General features: G+C 34.9%; 1 protein-coding gene across 1 annotated transcript in view; it reads left to right on the top strand.

The window, feature by feature from the left end:
• LOC124358202 (nesprin-1-like) overlaps positions 1-20,265 on the top strand; it is a 363,429-nt gene that overhangs the window by 148,169 nt on the left and 194,995 nt on the right. The window contains exons 38-53 of the mRNA XM_046810494.1: positions 443-586; positions 1,310-1,449; positions 2,168-2,366; positions 4,621-4,796; positions 5,002-5,152; positions 5,636-5,795; positions 5,978-6,266; positions 8,386-8,556; positions 8,660-8,800; positions 8,885-9,080; positions 9,429-9,690; positions 9,796-9,973; positions 11,161-11,356; positions 17,008-17,160; positions 17,277-17,644; positions 18,566-18,694. Of these exons, the coding sequence (XP_046666450.1) occupies positions 443-586; positions 1,310-1,449; positions 2,168-2,366; positions 4,621-4,796; positions 5,002-5,152; positions 5,636-5,795; positions 5,978-6,266; positions 8,386-8,556; positions 8,660-8,800; positions 8,885-9,080; positions 9,429-9,690; positions 9,796-9,973; positions 11,161-11,356; positions 17,008-17,160; positions 17,277-17,644; positions 18,566-18,694 (3,053 nt within the window). The remainder of the gene's footprint in view (positions 1-442; positions 587-1,309; positions 1,450-2,167; positions 2,367-4,620; positions 4,797-5,001; positions 5,153-5,635; positions 5,796-5,977; positions 6,267-8,385; positions 8,557-8,659; positions 8,801-8,884; positions 9,081-9,428; positions 9,691-9,795; positions 9,974-11,160; positions 11,357-17,007; positions 17,161-17,276; positions 17,645-18,565; positions 18,695-20,265) is intronic.

The following is a 20,265-nucleotide window of genomic DNA, read 5'->3' as shown; positions in this document are numbered from 1 at the left end:
TTTTTACTCTCTAAAAATTAGTTATTGAGGTATATGAATAGATAGACCACATGCATCTGTACTATTTGGTTGTCTTTCTGGTGGTCTTAACAATATGATAAATAGATTATTAATTAATTTTCAATATCAATAATGAATTATTTCTTAAAACTGAGCTCCACCATTAGAAATCTTCATCAACTTATATTTGTCATAATTGAGAATAAGGATTAGCTTGATATGGTGTTTTTATCTTAATATTGTTCAGAAACAGCTTATCAATAGACTGGATATTATCTGTCACTCCTACACTTCGCAAATACTGTAGTAAAATAACAGGACTCATAGCCTGTACAGGTTATTTTTTACATTAATTCATGTTGAATAAAAATAATAAATAGCAGCTATATATGTTTTTATCTATTACAAAAAAGTACAAGAATCCTTTTTTGTTTTTGAATAGGAGGCAGTGTCAAGATATGACCAATTTGTCAAAGAACATGCAGCCTTCAACAAGAGTAATGCAGACTTCCAGAACTGGCTCACACAGACGCAGGCAGAGGTTATACAGCACAGTGAGATCGTTGGTGACTTGGCTGTTTTACAGGTAAATCTTGTGCTTTTATTTTATGGAACATTTGTACTTGGTTTTCTTTTTCTAGTAACTGGATATACAGTGTGTAAAAATAAATGTTCATAACAACCTAGTAACTTTTAGATAATTGAAATCATAAAATTAATAATATTGACACTGATAAAGACCCAGAAAAATAATTTGATGTAGGTAATAATTATATACTCTTAAGGGAAAACCCAGGAGGAGTGTGTGGCAAATATTTAATAGAATAGAATATAATTATTTATTATTCATTGACATATTACAACATATTAACATAGTTTACGTTTCATACATAGTCATTTCATATAAAAATACTATTTCTTAAACTACTGTTAACACAACTATAAAAATTATTAGAGACTATAAACAACAGTTAAAAAACTTCTGATAAAACAAGAATATTGACATGTGAAAAACACAATTTCTATAGTCCCAACAAATATTATGCCTTAAACATTTTTGGCATTGGATATTTTATAAACTAAAAGTATTTGTTATGTTTCTAAGATTTAACCTTATAGTACACATGATTTTGTGAGGGAAAATGGCATCTCCTTTGACAAAACAAGTTATAAAATACAAACTCTAGAAAAGATACAATACATTGTAACTTTTTTAACTTCATGAACATTTTATTAAATTCACAATCCATTCATGAAATTTTAGTGCTATTTTTTTGTTACTTAAAGAGTATTTAAATTATTTTTTTAGGAGAGGCAAAAGAAACTGCGAGAACTGTCAGATGTTCGTTCAAAGGAGAGTGCATTGTTTGAGTCTTTGGTGGAGAAGGGAGAGAGGCTCTATGCTCACACTTCTCCTGATGGACGAGAGATCATCAGACAGCAACTACGGTGAGTTAGTTCTGAATTATGGACGGTATCAGGAGTAGTTGGATCCTAAAAATTGGTAAATAGTTGAATTATTTTTCGAAACGTTCAGGCTAGATTTAAACTTAGGTTTTTTCATGCAGTATACTTTCAACTGCCTAAATTTTTGTCACTAATTAAAATCAATGTACTTTTAGAGATGTAAAAATTCTTGATACTGATTCTCTATTCATGAAAATCTGTCAATAAAAATAGTCTCTCCAGTGCTTATATATGTCGGTTATCGTGGCACAACATGGACACATAGTGTTGCTAATGATTGGCATGGCACGCACCATGTATATCTTACAATGTGTTGACTTTGTAACAGTCATTCACTCAAACAACAATGAAATACAAGAGATCCTGGTAGGTAATACATGATATTTTAATCTGAGGTGATAACACTTTTGTCAATGAGAATATTTCTTATTGTGACCATCAGTTCTTTTTTTATTAAATTTTTTTATTGAATACAGTCCCAATGACTTTTCAGGAATTATTAATTAGATATCAGAGCCTGACCTGGAATAATTGCCTCTGGTTAACATTTCTAGTCTAAAACATTGTACAAGACATACAGAAACCACAAAACCCATGTATTTCATTACAGAACCCAAAATTAACAAAAAACACTTTAAAACATGTTTATGATTGTTTCATTTGTGTTGTTATATTATACGTGGTTATTGAATTTGACCAGGACACTTCGCACAATGTGGGATGGATTCTCGGAGGAGTTGCAGAGTGGAACACATCGTCTGGACCAGTGTTTGATGCAGTTCGCAGAGTTCACCCTGGCACAAGAACAGCTCACCAAATGGCTCAAGGGTGTAGAGAAGGCCATGCAGCAACACACTGAGCTTAAAGCCACTCTGCAGGAGAAACGGGCTCAGCTTCAGGTAGCATTCATTACTTAGTTAACTAGGTTTAACAATCAGTTACTCTAGGTTTGATGTGACTCCAACTGTGCACATGTCATGCAAAATCTTGACTTTTATCTTGACTTACTTACACGCAAGGCCATGTTTTTGTAAGACAAGTAGTGATACAAAAACATTACATGTCTCCCCTCTTTCCATCAAATTTTTAACACTTTATTCCTCTTATTGTTATTGCCACTGTTGTATAATATAATATGCCAATGTTCTTATTCTCTCTGTTATGGTATGTGTTATTCACTCTCGAACCCCTTTTTTCATTACCTTTCTGTTTGATAGAACTTTATTCTAAAAAGTTTGAAGCTTTTTCTCTTGTTATTCAGTAGAACATTGCTTCTTTCATGTTTTAAACCAGTATTGTAATTCTGGGTAAAGTTTTATTTTCTGTACTCTAATTTTTGTTTCCGCTATATTTTCTGAGTATAGCAATATGTTTACCAAGAATAGCCGGTTTAACCTATACAGATATTTTAATTCATCGACTTGTTTACGAGGGGTATCCAAAAAGTAAGTTTCCCTGTTCTGTAAAAAGACGCGTACGTAACACAGCGTGCAGCTGTGGGCGGGGATATGTAGCGCGGTTCGGTTGGCAACAGGTGCGCCGGTCACTGGCCCATTGTCACGCTTCTCAGTCAGTTGCTGCCCAAACATCATGGAGACTCCACTGCGTTCTGCCGCCAGTTGCAAAGTCCATAGTGTTATTCGTTTCTTGACCGCCAAAAACGAAACTGCCGTTGAAATTCATCGTCAGTTGTGTCAAGTGTATGGTGAACATGTTATGTCCGTTCAGATGGTCCGTCGTTGGCGTGCAATGTTTTTGGAAGGAAGAGAAAATGTTCATGACGATGAGCGTAGTGGCCGACCGGCCAATTCTCGGCAACCTGACGTCATTAATGCTGTACGAGCAGTTATTGACAATGATAAGCGAGTGACTCTCGATGAAATTATGGATAAACTGCCGTCAAGTGTTGAAGTTAGCCGGTCATCTGTGCACAATATCATGACAGAAGATCTTCAGCTTGCAAAAGTGTGTGCAAGATGGGTGCCTCGCTTATTGAGCAATGCCCATAAACAACAACGAATGGCTGCTGCCCAGTCTTTCTTGCGATTGTTTGACGATGAAGATGAAAACCTTTTCAGTAGAATAGTCATTGGTGATGAAACATGGATTCACCACTCAACTCCAGAGACCAAACGCCAGAGTATGGTGTGGCAAAAAAAAAGGAGAGGCAGCTCCACAAAAAGCCAAAGTTTTTGAGTCGGCAGGAAAGGTAATGGCTACAGTTTTTTGGGACTGCCGTGGAGTGTTATTGATTGACTATCTTCCTCGTGGCGAAACCATAAATGCAGAAAGGTATTGTGAAGTTCTCACCAGACTTCGGTGGGCAATACAGAATAAACGGCGCGGACTTTTGTCGTGCACGGTTCTGTTTATTCAAGATAACGCCCGACCACATGCTGCTCGTGCAACAATGGAACTTTTGAGGAAATTTAAGTGGGATGTTTTTGGTCATCCTCCATACTCACCAGATCTTGCGCCTAGCGATTTTCATCTGTTTCCGGAGCTGAAAAGACACCTTGGCGGTCGGCGATTTGCCAACAGCGATGACCTTCAAAATGAGGTGGATACTTGGCTTAAAAATTTGGCGGGTGAATTTTGTGATGCTGGAATAAAAAAACTACTTCCTAGATACCAAGAGTGCTTAGAAAGGGATGGTAACTATGTAGAAAAATAAGGTATGATGTAAAAAGTTGAATAAATGTGTTTCAGTTATTTTTTGAGTCTTTTTAACTTTTTCATAATTAATGGAAACTTACTTTTTGGATAACCCTCGTAATTTTTGTTCAGTAAGTTGTGAGTGCACTTTCTATGATTTAGATTTCATCTGAAATGCATTAAATTTTTGTAATTTTCTTTTTTTTTAAATACTTTGATTAATGTCTTTACATCTTAAAATCTTTCAGTAATCATTATAACATCATTTGTTAAGGCTAACTTATACTTTGACTCAAATTTTAACATCCATATTCATTTCTACTACTTTCTGATTCCTATTTGGCAACAGGTATAGTTTTATTTTTGTGAACGGCTTTTTTGTAATAAAAGGTCACAGTAAATATATTTATTTGACAGAAGTTCTTCCTCTTCTTATGTCTCAACCGTATTTTATATTATAAAGACATTTACAGTGATGTTTATCATTTATAATTACAGAACCACAAGATAATGCACCAGGAGATTACGTCACACCAGCAGCTGGTAGAGTCAGTCTGTGACAAGGCCCAACAGCTGGTGGATCAAACTCAAGACAAGAGCCTCAATATTTATCTGCAGAGCATCAAACAGCTGTTCCAGAACATTGTCAGCAAGTCACAGGATCTGTTGGACAGGTTAGCCTTCTCAATTTGTCATTGAATGATGGAAATTTTGTAAATTCAGTAGCTTTGGCAAATTTTTTTACTGTAATAATTAACTAATCTTTACAAAATAGTGAACTAATTTTATTAAAGACTAGTACTATTTAATTATTTTCACACGTAACATAGCGATAGATGTCTTGAACAAATGTTTATGGGAACTCACTTTGTTTGCCAGCTTGGAGGAGAATGTTGAAAGACATGCCAAGTTCAGCGCTGGATGTGATAGTCTGCGGGACTGGGTGGCCGGTGAACGGGAGCGGTTGGAAGAGTGTGACGATGGCACAGGAGAAAAGGCAGACATCAAGCAACGACTCGAATCAATCAAGGTAATACTTGGTTGTACTTATTATTTGTCTAGTAAACGTAAAACCATATTCATATTGTGAAAATACCCACCTCGGTTTGTATTAGGTACTAGGAGAAAGCACATATGAATAAAAATGAGAAACAATGGTAGATCAAATTAAAATGCTTATATACCATTATGGCACTAGTTCTTTTTAAAACTAAGAGTTAATGTTAAGTGATAGAAGAAGCTGTTTTGTTCTAGTATAAGAATAATTTTTTCCCTTATTTTTTCAAAAGTAACATATACAGAGTTAAGAAATGTAAAAAACAATGTTTTTTATGAAAAACTAAAGAATCAAAATATAATTAATTGTTCTAAGGAATACAGTTCAAATGTATTTACAGGCTTTGATACATACGACACAAGGAGTTTGGCACTTCATTACGTGAGTGGTCAAGTGGTTTTATCGCATATTTATAACAGAGTCCTGAAATTTATCAATCCAACCTCTTTGTTTTAGTCATTGCGAGGCAATGAGACTGAAGGCAACAAGAAAATGGCAGATCTCCAGACACTATTTACTGTTCTCAGCAAGACGACCACTAAGAAAGGCATCACTTTGCTAGAGAAAGAACTTAACAAACTGCAGGAGAGCCAGAAACATCACATAACTCAGCTCGGTGAGTGTATTGATTGTTGTTGACTAATGATATTAAAACATTAATTTAAAAGATTTTTAACGAGAACCTCTTGAAAAATTCTGTAAAAATCTGGTATTTAGTTTATGTCTTCTTTAATGTTTTTACATGACGTGAACATATGAGAATTTGAAACTGATCAACTTGTAACAACATAATTACAGATGCTGTACAGAACCGCCTCGAAGGAGTCCTTGCCCAATGGACAGAGTTTGAAACCAACCTCGACACCCACACAAAGTGGTTCCGAGCTACCGAAGTGGCATTCCGAGACCAGCAGCTGGCAGCTTCTCTGGAACAGAAGGAACAGCAACTCAATGCTTTCCGAGAGAAGCGGAAGCTCATTGCAGACAAGGAGACAGAGATTGATACATTTGTTGACAAGAGCAATGCTTTGCTTCACGCCAGCGGAGCTGACAAAATTAAAACATTGATATCCCAAATAAACAACAGGTACGCAAGTGTGTCAGTAATGCATAAATGTATATTTTTGTATAGCGCCTTAGCTATCCATCTTGTGAGGATACTTTAAATATTTCTTGGACAATAAATAATATGACAATAGACAATATGCTTTATTCATAATCTTTGAGATTAGAATGGTGTCATTACATAGGTATACAAATAATGTAAATTTTTATTAATTCAGGTTGGTTGAAAAGGTGTTGATTCATCATTTCTCTTCCAGTCCAGGAATTCCTCAATTGAGTAGTAAGGGCGGTGAAGAAGCCAGGTAGCCCTTACTATATGATATCATTGAGTGTGCTATCATATGATATCATTGTGTCTAAAGTGCTATAAGTGCTTATTGTTAATTCGTAATCACTTGCATTAAATGTATAAAAGTGTTACAAAGAAATAAATTATCTGTTGTACAGGGAGCGGCAAAATGATCTGACGGTTTTCGATGCCGCGCTGTCAAGCGAGTGAGTGGTGGGGGGCGGTGGGGATAGTTGCGTGGCAGAGCCTACGTGCGGACATTTTTAGTAGCCATGGAGCGGTGGACGGCTGAGCACCGTGCGTTCGTTGTGGAAGCATTTTTTTAAAGTGGCGATAGTGTTGTTGCTGTTCAGCGGCAGTTCCGCAGACGTTTTAATGTGGCTCCAAGAGGGAAAGTGCCAACTCGAAACACCATTTTGTTGTGGGTGGGTAACTTTAGAGCTACCGGTTCAGCTTTAAAACGAAAATCAACAGGCCGTCCAAGGTCAGTCCGGACGCCAGAGAACGTCGAGAGAGTGAGAGGAGCTGTGGAAGCCAGTCCACGTAAACAAGCTGCAGCTCTGCAGATGTCTGACCGCTCGGTAAGAAGAATATTAAGGTACGACCTGCACTTTCACCCGTACAAAATGGCCATCGTGCAACAGTTGAAGCCCAGTGATTATGCAAAACGCATTGAATTTTCAGAGCAATTGATTGATTTGCTTACAGATGAAAAAATTCTCATTATGAGCGACGAACCATTCATTTTCATTTGAATGGTTATGTTAATAAACAGAATTTCCGATATTGGTCAGAAAACAATCCAGAAGAACTGCATGAACGACCTCTTCACAGTCCCAAGGTCACTGTGTGGTGTGGCGTAACAAGAAATTGTGTTATAGGCCCATACTTTTTTGAAGAGAACGGTCTAACTGTAACCGTCAATTCACAACGATACCTGACTATGTTGAAAAACTTCCTGATCCCCGAAATATATCGGCATAAATCGCTTCAACCGCCACAGAATTTGGTTCCAGCAGGATGGGACAATTGCCCACACAGCCAATGTGGTAATAAACTTCTTAAGAAGCAAGTTTCGTGGCCGAGTCATCTCGCGTTTCGGGGACATTGCGTGGCCACCTCGCTCCCCGGATCTCAGCATCTGTGACTTCTTCTTGTGGGGACTGCTGAAATCTAGAGTATACACAAACAAACCCCGCACATTGGATGAACTGAAGGAAACCATACGCCAAGAAATAGCCAACCTCTCTCCTGAAATGTTAGGGAAAGTGTTTGACAATTTCAGTGCAAGATTGGAAGAATGCATCGCCAAAGACGGACATGATTTGAAAGACGTTATATTCAAATCTTAAACGGATCAACTCGCCCTTTTTTGGTTATTTTTATAAATGTTCATAAATACCAATCTGAAATCTGCAATAAAACACTTTGTACCACTTTAAACGTTTGAGTTGTTTACATTATAAAACCGTCAGATCATTTTGCCGCTCCCTGTATTATCAGAAACCCAATTTTGGTTTAAAGCAATAGGAAAATTTAAAAAAACAAAATATAAATGTATGAAACCATAAAATGCCATTATGTATCTTCAAATCTTTCTCACTGTGCAAAACTCCCTTGTCTTGTCATCATCAAGAGAAGAAGATCATAAAATAATCAAAATGTGTAGCAGTGTGAATAATTTGTTGATATTTCAGAAATTACTGGCTGGTAATCACATTTTATAAAAACAACATAATTTATTTATTGTTTCTACAATGAAATACAAATAAAGCATAGTGATTTTCATCCCTGACAATAGTTTCCCGATGTAATATTGTACTACTCAAAATGTACTGTTTTGCTCTGACAGGTACCAGCTACTGCATGTGTTAAGTAAAGAAGTGATCAATCGATGGCAGGGGTTGCTGGAGGACCATAGAATATATCGAGACAAACTAGAGGAGACGGAAGCTTGGCTCCAGCCACTGGAGTCACAGCTGGAGGCTCTACGTAGCAGTCCTGGAGCAGATTGCTTGCCTAGGTAAGCTAGAAATTCAGATTCTTCCCAGGGTAAATTATTATCTATCTATATGTTGATTTATCGGTTTTTAAAATAAAAACAATTGATGTTGTGTCTTTTATAGGTTGCAAACCTTAGTGTCAGAAACAGAGCAGGCTCCCCATCGTCTGACAACGTTGACCACTGCTGGGGAGAGATTGTATCCTGACACTGCAGCAGCTGGCCGTGAGACTATCCGTCAACAGTTGCGGGAAATACGAGACAGGTAAGAGAGAACAGTCTTACACAAGATAGCGTAGCCAGCATTTTCCATTTAAGCTGTGATATCATACCGTGATGGTGTCTACAGATGTGACACTCTGGGAGAGGGCGTGAAGGAGCAGCTGAAGATCCAGGATGCAAAGGCAACACAATGGTCTAGCTATCAGGAGACACTCCAGTCTACCCTTGCCTGGTTAGAGGCCATGGAGAAGAGTCTAGATCAGGACTCCCTGGCAGCCCTCACAGCCCCTCAAGAGATACGTGCCAAGCTTATCAAGTATAAGGTACTGCCTTGACATGGTTTTCATATGGATGACTAGGCTGTAGAATTTTTGTTACATTAATTCAGTAGTTTGACTCTACTCTCTGAAAAAGAAAATAAAATTACTTTCAATGTGCTTTTTTCATTAAAAGAAATTTTTATTTAAAAAAAATCTAGAATGTTCAACATTTTAACTATTTAGGGGTAAAATTGAGTAATTAGTTGATTTAGATCATGCTATATTCCTAATTCTTTGTAACTTCTGGATTGAGTTCTTTGTAAATAATTTTTAAAATAAAAATAACATCTCATTAAACTAATTAACTCATAATCAGAAGTGCCTAGTTGAAGATATTTTTCACTTCTACAGACAACACTGCAAGAGGTCCTGTTACACAAGAGAGTGCTGGAGATGCTGACAGAGAAGGCATCAGCATTGGACTCTGGAGCTGGTGGGGAACTGAACACGGTAAAGGGCATCAGTAACCGCTATGAGCAGCTGGTGGACAAGCTGCTGACCACCATTAGCCAGCTGGAGGACTCTCTGGATGTCTTCCAACAGTTCACTGAGCTCGCCAAGACCCATCAGGACTACCAGAAACAGCTGTGGGACAGGCTGTCCTCCTTCACTGGTCAGTCTAAATCCATTTACTGAAAATACACTGAAATCTAACTTTTATTTTCTGAAAACACAAGTACTTACAAACTAAACTGAACACAATACCATTTTTTTCCAGACTACAGTGGCAATAAATCTACTATAGAAGCTCGGCTCAATAAGGTGATTGAGATACAGGATGGGCTCCATGAAGGTACAGCAAGAATTCAGCAGTTGGAGCAACACATTGCCTCAAAAACAGGGAAGATTCCGGCCAGAGCAAGGGAGGTCATGGAACGGGAACTGAACAACCTCAAGTAAGTATATCGATGGCTAAATCTGATTGGTCATTCTTTATCAGGTAAAGTGGTTTTCATAATACACATTTGTTACATGTTACTGAAAAGTTTCCATTTTGGATTTAGTTTAATGAAGTAAATAATTATATCTTGACGTTGTGAATTATTTCTAGCATGGTTGACATTTTGGTGTTGCTCTATAAGTTTTTCTTGGAAAAATGACAGACATTCTTACTCTACATATAAAAGCTTAGTGATCTTTTGGAATGCTATCTGACTAGTCAGACACACAAAGAAGCAGTACTAATTATTTTTACTGAACAAACACCTCCTAATACTCATTGATTGTTACGTTTTGATTAGAGAAGTGAAAATTAAAAATATTTCAATTCTTATTGTAACAAGTTCTGAATTTGCGGATTCAATGAAAGTTATAGAGTATTTACCTTTTTATCAAAAGTTTAACTTACTTCCTATTGGTATTTAGTTCCCAGAATGTTTTCTGTTGTACTATTTATATCAACAAGGAGATATAGGGACATGTTTAATAGTGACATGCTGTATTTTAAATTCATATATATAGTGTACAGTATTTTTTCGATATTGCCAATAGAATCGTCAGTATTATAGTACAAGACATACGGTATTGCAAGCCTTGGTTGTGGCGCAGTGTTGCCAGCTGTAACAGGAGAATAATTAGTTATGGGATAATCGATTGAATTCAACAATCGTGCTGCTCATATTTACATCTCATCTATCTTACTGAATCTTTAACCTTTATGATTAAATTAACAAGTGTTTTACATTATCACACAGAACGTGAGCAAAAATATAATAAAATAAAAACATACAAAAAAATTAAATGCCAAAGAACAAAATTGATGTAGGCAACTGGAACGAAGTGAGACATTATCGAGTCACCTCATATGGAGAATCAGCTAATATGGCAACGCTGCAAAATGAGGAGGAAAGTGGGATGTGGTAACTGCCCATACAGCTAAGCTTGCAATGATTTGTCTCGTGCTATAAACATTATTCGCACACACTAATTGTTTAATGTTAATTTTTATCACTGGGTTATAGGTTGGTCTGGAAAACATTTCAAGTATGCCATTTGTTCTTCTGAAAAGAAGAAAACATCTAATAGAAGTTAAAACGTTCCCAGCAACATAGAATTGTACTTATTACTTGCTGTGTTTGGTCAGGTTTGATTCTGGAAAGCTATCGTCTGCAGTGAGTGATGTGCGCCAGGGTCTGGAAGGCCGATTGAGCCAGTGGGCCGAATATGAGGGGTCCATGGACCGTCTGCTGTCCTGGCTCTCAGAGTCCGAGATGGCTCTCAAGAACTACTCCACTCTCAACACTCTCGAGGAAAAACAGGAACAACTGAACAAGTACCAGGTGAGGGCAGTACAGAACCTACCCATTTTATTTGTATATAAATACTCTCCATCTTGTGTACTTTTATTCTATTAATTCTTGGATGTTCTTTTAAAGACCTGAAAGATTTCTACTACTGTAGGTTTTGAAATTTTTTTGAATTATTCATAGAGCTGTAGAGTACAAAAACACTTCGACTAATGAAGTTTTTCCTCATAAAATAGGAAAGGTTAATTGTCATATGTCAATTAAATAACTATTTTTTTTCCACATAGTTGATGTAGAGTTTTAAAAATACGATTGTAAGAGTGATTCACTCAGCTTTTGCTTACAATAACATGTGTAAACTATAGTGTGGAACATTAAGAAAACAATAATATTAAATAAAAATATTAAATAATAATAACGTAGTATAAGTAAGACTAAACACATTTCCGTCAAAATGAATATTGATTACTTGTTCTAAACATATGTAAAAAGAGTGATTTTTTTATATCTAGATCATGAAAAACTAGAATGAACGCCTGAATTTTGATTTTCATTATCTTGTGTTTATGTTATGATTAAAAATCTTAAATAGCCTATATCTAACTATTGGTTTTTTTATATTTTTGTGTCCGAGGCAAGTAGCTTCTGGTAATTGGCTATTTTTTACTTATAGCTTCTGTTATTTCACTTGGTCCAATATATTATATTTTCCCCTATATTAGTATTAAAATTCTAATGGATTACTTTACAAAAATGTTGCTTGTCACTAAGCAATTTCTGTAGTTGCGATCTACAGTTGAGTATTGGTATCTCTCTAAATCATTTGGTGATTCTCGATGCATCCCTATGTGTGGATAGCTGAAATTTCTTTCCAATTACTTTAACATTGTATTTATGAACTTCTGACTTGTAACCTTTATTTCAGATTATTAAGTACTTTTATGAAATTTTAAGCTCTGTAGGTTGATAGACATTATGGTACTTAATGATGAATTATTAATTAAACTTCTACAAACATAATATATTAAATCTATACAAAGTTTGAGTGGAAAAAGCTTTTTTCATCAACGTTTTGAGAAGTGTTTTTCTTCAAAATACTCTCCATGGAACACCATATCCTAATCTACCATTTTTTGAAGTAAGTCTAGAAGAAATTTTTGAAGTAAACTTTTGTCAAATCGTTGCATTTTAGTCCATTTATACTTCATATCTAGAGAAGAAGAAGATATAAAGAGTTATGATATGAGTTTTTTTATGTATGTTATTCTAATTGGCAAGACACAAACTGACTACTGAACGCAGGTGGCATTGAGCAAGAGTTACTAGTGAACTGTCACAAGTATCAATCAAAACTCATAAACAGGACATTTGCAAAGTGTCAAAAAACCATGAAACACAAAATTTAAAGAAATGCCATGCACTATCTTTCTTAAGTATCAAATCATAAAATATTAGATTAAGCATGCTTAGAAGTTGATAAATGTAGAAAAATGGTCCTGAAAATACGAAAATTAAAGTTAAGGACATGTAAGTTCCTCTCAAACTTTACTGTTGTTGAGTTACCATTTTTCTTCATTTAATAACTTTTATCCATGCTTACAGTTATGTTTTAGGAGTTGTAACTGAAAAAGAGAGCATATATCAAATCTTGAAATGTAATATTTCAGGTTTTGATAACATTTAACGATGGCAAGTGTCGCAGTCCTATTATTATTCCAAATAATCCATTATCTGAACCGTACCAAAGGTGAAAGTATGTTTTGAATATAATAGTAAAATAGCACAAGAGCATTGGCTAAAGAACATGTCTTTTTTTCACAAGTCAGACTATTTAAACTTCATATGATTATAAAAGTATTAGAAAACTCCTGAGTAATATTTTTTATAGGCTGTCCTTCTGACCTATGCTCACGGTGAACTATTGAAGTATAAAAATACAGAAAATATAAGTTTGTTTTGATCTTATTGTGTTTTCCAGCTAAATCCTTGTCTTCAAAGATCTGTTGATTTTATGAATAATTATCTTAAGAATCACAGTTTCGCAAAGCTTTGGTGCAAAATATCTGTTTAACACATTTTAGCATAATACATGATATATAAATACAATGAGCACTTGATAAATGATGCAGCGAAATTTGACATGAGCTGTCTACAGCTTAGTGAAGTTGCAATTTGTGCTCATTATCTACTTTTGTATTTTTTTTAAATGTTTGTTCATTTAAAAAAGTCAAGAAGCTGAGGAAACCCCTCATTGCACTTAGTCCTAAAAGGACCTTAGCACTTGCTTCCGGAGAGATAGGATTTTCAGGAAAGTAAGTTTCCCCACAAGATCTCATGAGGAGGGATGGTAGGTTCTGTATCTCAATCATGTCACCTTGGAAGAAGGGGAGGCTGGCTCTGTTCCAGCCTCCTCTATTCGAGGCGGGTAGATACTTTCTCATGCTAGCAACAGCCTTTAACACTACAACACTCCACCCACTCCAACAGTCATCCTCCACAGAAGAGTAGACCTATCGATCCACACTTTTACCCTGATATCTTTTTGCGGTTAGTGATGTGCCGCTTCTGAACATCCTTGGGAGTTACACATATGAAGTAACACAGTTGTTGCTGTGCCCAGTATAGATTCAACTGGAAGTTGTATGCCAGTTAGAAATAAGCCCTCCTGAGGACATAATCTACTTATACACGAGTTGACTTCATCAATATTATATTTCAGCTTTGCGTATCTCACTTTTGTAATTGATATATGAACAACAAAATATAGTTAAATACTTTTTAAAGAAACCTTGTCCATTATTGCATAACACACATGAACAGAAACATTTAGAATATTATACAGTGGTATGTATATTTTATACACAGTTCATTGTAATGAATACAACACCATATTATGAATTTGTTGGTTGAATGAATTTACAGTCAGGTAAATACAAGGTATATCCAGAAAGTAAATGTACTGTAGATCTGTGTGGCTGGAAGGATTTTTTTCTCGACATGTTGGCTACACTGTCATGTAGCTTGATTCCTTCCCTCCTCAAAGAGAACAGTTCGAGGTCAGTACATTGAGAGAGAAGGAAAGGGGAGGAATCAGGCTACATGGCAGAGTAGCCATGTTGAAAAAACATCCTTCCGGCCATGAGAGCCTCAGTACACTTACTTTTTGGATATGCCATGTAACTCTTGATAATCATAAACACTCAATTTTTTAAATACATTAAGCATTTCAACATGAAAGACAAATAAGAATGAATGTTTTTGTTATATATTTACACAAGTGACAACAGTAATGGTTGGTTCCTAGGATCTGAGTAAACTAATAGACTCATACGATAAGGAAGTAGCAGAGATGGTGACGCTTGCCGATCACTTGGAGCAAGTAAGACAACTCTCGTTAGCTTTTCTCTCTCTCTCTTTCTAGCTGTGGCTCTCTGTCAGTCATTTCTCATTTATCTTCGATAGAATTAGACGGCAACATCATAACTATGTTCCATACTTTCTGGTTGTCTAAGCAGTATAGTGTCTGGTTAATAACAAAAGGTCAAATACTGCACAGTTAAAGATTGTTTACACTACCGTATCTATTAAATCTTTGCAAATTTAATCTGTTGGAATCAGGAAGGCTAAATTTATATAATTTTTATATATTTAATTCAGTTCAATTCAAAATACTTATTTCAAAATTGTTCATAATATAATCTTGTCTTTTAGCTTCAATCTGATTGACATGTATTGAACTTACCTTTACACAACCAGTTTGTTGTGGAACCTAGAAATGGACTAGTTGTTATGTAGACAGGATGAATAAATGTCGTAAATGGTGTTATTCAGAAGATATCTTGTGTAGATGTACAGCATGTATTCGTATTGTATTCGTGTACTATTGATGTCAGTTCATGTAATTGTACGTCTGTGGTCTCCTCTGTATTTCAGCACAGAGAATCTCTTATCCTTAGAACATTTGGTGGAATTCTCCTTTATATTAATGATATTTTTCCTGTTTAGCTAGTAATTTTCACTTAAAATACTTATTTTTATATTTAATTTTGTGTTGGTTGTAAATTGTGTGTAATACTTTGTAGTAATTATTTTTTAATTATAAATGACTGCTGCATTGGCGTCTTGAGGAAGCTTAATATTTTCTCTAACCCAGTGCAGTTTGAAATAATCAAACTTTTTTTATATAAATCTGTTATTTAAGTAAACAATTATTAAATTTAAAAATTTTTATAGTAATAAATAAGTTCCAATTCTTAATACACTGATAATTCTTGCTGTGTGTGCTGCAGAAAAAGAATTTCTTATTATATTTATTTGTTCCTTACATAGCCTTTTTTAACAATATGCTTAGTTACTATACTATAATTTTACTAATTTATAATTATTATTAATAATTATAATAATAATATAACATTATTTATAATTTTACTAATTTAGGGAGTCTTTATTCAGTATGAAGAAAATAGTAGTTTATTATCTTATTCTATAAAAAATTACCACTACATCTAGAGATAAACTTACAAAAAATCTTGCAGGAATAATATAAAGAAAAGTAGATTTGAAAATCTCTAAAGTTCATTGTGCTTTAAAATAATTACAACAAAATATAATTACAGCAAACAGTTTTGTTCATACTTACAGATTATTTTTAGCACATATATACACATACACTGAATCTGTAGTGTCTAATAATTAATGTACACTAACAACGGTGTTTTAGTTTCACCTTCATTACACAGTTTGTTACACTAGAAATTTTACTCATTTGCATGGTAATTATTATTTTGTTATGTCGCATGATTGCATGGTTTAAATTTACTGTTATAAATAAGAAAGTTATTTAACTCTGAACATTTGTTTTTGTTATAACTTTACACAAGATGGTTTCATTATTATTTTAAATAAAAATTATTTTTTTAATAAACACAAACATTGCATATCTCTGTATACACCGACTATCAAGGACTAGAATATCATATCTTCTATCGTCAAAAACAAACTTCATACAAAGAATCTTCTATCTGCTCTTGGGTTAGTGACATATTATTCTTATAATTAACAATAAAAAATTACATTAAAATAACAAAATTATTAAATTTTTTTTTTAGAGATTGAATTGAGTTTAGAGATTCAATACCAATTTACTGAAATGTCAGGAATTGAAAAATGCGATTGATGGAATAAAACCAGGACTATGTTAACATTAGGCCAATCTCAAAGGATGTTGAAGATGTCAAGTGTTGTAAATGCTAAGGATTTTTACTAATAATTATACTTAAGTTGTATTCATTGTAAAGTGAAGTTGTAAGTCAGTAGCAACTTCAAAACCACTATTGAAAAAGACATCAACGTTCTGTTTCTATAGTCCAGGTAACACTATTAGAGACCAATGTGTATCATCTGAAAGCTGTCAGGTGTCGTGTAGCGAAGCAGCAGTTTGGCTCATGATAACACGGACATGGCAGTTAAGGGGCTAGTATTTAATTTATCATGAAAGTAACAAAAAAGGTACCTTTTTGAATTTAATATAATGGTTGGTGATGGTTTGGTAAATTTTGTATTTTTACCTCATGTAATGTTCCAATGAAATTATTATCATTGATATTTAAGGATAAACAAGTGTTTATTGTACAATTTTCAATTCACTACCTCTTTTAATGGTATTGTTGTTAATGTTTGAACAGTCAATGTTGGTAAGCCTGCGCCAGCATGAGGCAGAGCTGGACAAGATGACAGACGATTCCTCAGAACTAGTCCAGATGTCGGGAGAGGCTAAAATATCAGTCAACGTTCAACAAATAACCTCCCGCTTCCAGTCCATTCAAACAACAGCAAAGGTAAAGAGATGTACTACAACTCATTTATAATTTATTAAAATTCAGTACAGTTTTAAAATATAATTTTTTGTTTCTGTACAATGGCTGTTTACAAAATGTTCTTGTTGCACATTTAGGAGATTGTGAAGAAGTGTGAACAAGCGGTGAGCGATCACGAGGTGTATCTGTCGAAGTACAAAGAGTGCTCGAACTGGTTGACCAATGCACACGCACGCTATCAGTCATGCAGTGATGCGTCAGCATCTGCTATGCAGCAAGAGCTAACAGAGCGCAGTGCACGCCTGAACACACTGGTAGGTGAGCGACCAACTGCCACACTGTTGCTGCACGCCACAGTGGAGTTGGGTGAGAAGTGCTATGCCACAACAGCGGTGGAAGGTCGGGAGACTATCCGTTCTCAACTGGAGGAACTCCAGCAAAGCCTGGACTCTCTGTATGATGGAGTCTCCAGCCTAGAGAGGGAACTGCAAGCCAAACTGTCCAGGTCAGTTACATTATGATTAGCATAGGTATCAACAAACATTTTGAATAATAGCAGTTCTTTTTATTTCAAACCAAATCAAAAGTATGCTGTTACTTTTTGTACTTAAAACTTGTGTCTATTTAAAGTTCAGTCATAGAATTACGGTGGGTTTTAGAGACATTTAATATTATATAGTTATTAGTGAAACACAGAAATACTGCAACATTTTAGGATTTCAAATCTCTCTCTTAAATAGAAAAAATATTATGTGAAATGAAAGTATTTATTTGAACTTATTTATTTTGTGTTTTGAAGCCTTTTACTCATGAAAATAATCATAAAACAAACAATTATTATAATACATTCCTAACTGTTCTAGTAGTTACGTGTCATAAAATTCACCTATGTACAGTTCGAGGACTTTAGCTGCGCGCGTGATCTTGAGTGTGTGGTGATTGGCGGGAGGGGTGGCGGTGTAGCATTATGCGCTTCGTCCCGAAAACATTTCCTGTGACTCATGGGTAAAACCCTCCTTTCAGGAATCGTAACTCATCATAACTCATAACTCAAATAACTCATCATACTCGCTACAATCAGTCTGTTTTGTAACAGTGCTGATTGTGGTGGAATTAAATAATAAGAGAATACCAAATAATAGTAATAATAGGACTTATCCTTGTTTTTCAGTTGTTTAACGTGTTTTTGAAAATAACATATTTGTCAGTACTAATCTGCAAGTCGAAATCGTGAGTTAAAAGTTGTTAAAGAGATTGTTGCGCCTTCATCTCAGCGGCTAGCACGTAAATGCAAACAGCCACACAGATAGCGTTTATTTGTTGAAAGGGTAGTATTTGGGCCCTACGAGCACAGCTAAATTCCTCCAACTGTACTGTTGACAATTAGTTATATTGAAGATCATGTATAATCATTGTGTTTTATCAGGTGGAGCGGATTTGAGGAGTGTGTAGAAGGATTACTGAAGTGGCTAAAAGAAGCAGAAACTTCCCTACCTAACGAACCTGAACTCAAGGCCACACTTGATGAGAAGAGAGCCCAACTGCAAGTTTATAGGTAACATGTTAACCTAAACACAAAGTGTTGCATTTTATCATTATCACCCTAAAATAAATAAGGAATTTACCTTTAACTTTCAAAATAATGTCTAAAATATATTCAACTCTGCATGTTATGTACACTAGGCTTAACATAATTTAAAAAATATATGAGTGGTGATATTTTGTGAGAAAATGACAATCTACTTGGTGGCAAGGTGGTCTCATCAACATATCTTATGTTACATTTATCGTATTCTTTGTTGATTACGATACACAGTATGAATTTTAATTTAATTTAAGTATAATTTCATAGCCAGGAATTACATTTAAAAAAGACATTAAAAATAGTCTTTTCAGATACGTAGATTTATTTGAAGTTCTGAAATTTTTTTACTAAATTTACAAAATGATACAAATTTTTTTGTTTTGAATATAAAATTAATTCCAATACAACAAAACTTAATAAAGAGTCTGGCTATATTCAAAAATAAAAATTTCTTCTCGCAATAAACATTCTACTAAAATTTCTTCATAAAATACATAGTCATCTTTATAAATTTTGATCAAATACTATAGTTAATATTTAACTTTAAAAGATTGAATATTAAAGTTAAAATTACTTGAAATTAAATACAGGGTGGCACATATGTCAGTTTCCCCCGAAGAGAAAGTTAGAGGTGTTTCTAGTTTAATTGAATAAAACACTTTTAGGCAAGAAAACAAATTCATTATATGAAATTACTTATTACCATACAATGTTATAGCAGTTGTTCGAAATGTCCACCTTGATTTTGTATACATTTCATACGACTGAGAACAGAATCACAAATTTTTTGCAATAAAGGTTTATTGTTATTAACAAGTTTAAATGCATTTCTGATTAGGTTTCTGAGTTCGTCAAGATTTTGCGGTTTTGAAGCATACACAATCTCCTTTGTAATACTCCACAGTGAAAAATCACATGGGGTCAGGTCTGGCGAACACACAGGTCAATCGATTGTACCACGGTGACCAATCCATTCATTAAATGTGTTATTTAAAAAATCTAGAACTTGGATACCAAAATGTGCTGCATATTGAAAACAGAATTGTTCTGGGCTCGGGACCTACTACTTCTTGCAGCAACCGTAAGTAATTTTCTGAGTTAATATTTCCTTGAAGAAAATAAGGAGCAATCTGTGCAGTACTTGAAATACCTCCTCATACCATAACACCAGGCACATTGAGTTCTGCTTGGATTACGTTATGAGGATTTACATCCGATCAGTACATGCAGTTATGCTGATTAATGCATCTATTTAGTTTGAAACATGTCTCATCACACCACAAAATTGATTGCAATAAATTTGGATCAGCCGCTGAGCAGATAATTATTGTCTTACAGAATTCCAATCGCCTACCGGAATCATCCTCGTGAAGCGCTTGAAGTAAAGATGGAAGTTATGGCTTGGATTTTAATTGCTTTAACGTTCTTTGCACGCTTCTTTTTGATATTTCTAGTTCAGCAGATGCCTTATGAGTCGATTTACCGGGAGTGGCTACGAAAGCTTGAGCAACTGTCTGCAGGTTTCCTTCCTTGCAAATTGA

Source organism: Homalodisca vitripennis, chromosome 3, assembly GCF_021130785.1.
Source record: "Homalodisca vitripennis isolate AUS2020 chromosome 3, UT_GWSS_2.1, whole genome shotgun sequence".
NCBI classification, from domain to species: Eukaryota; Metazoa; Arthropoda; class Insecta; order Hemiptera; family Cicadellidae; genus Homalodisca; species Homalodisca vitripennis.
The sequence above is the reverse complement of the archived record's forward strand: the minus strand, read 5'-3'. Positions and strand labels throughout refer to the sequence as shown.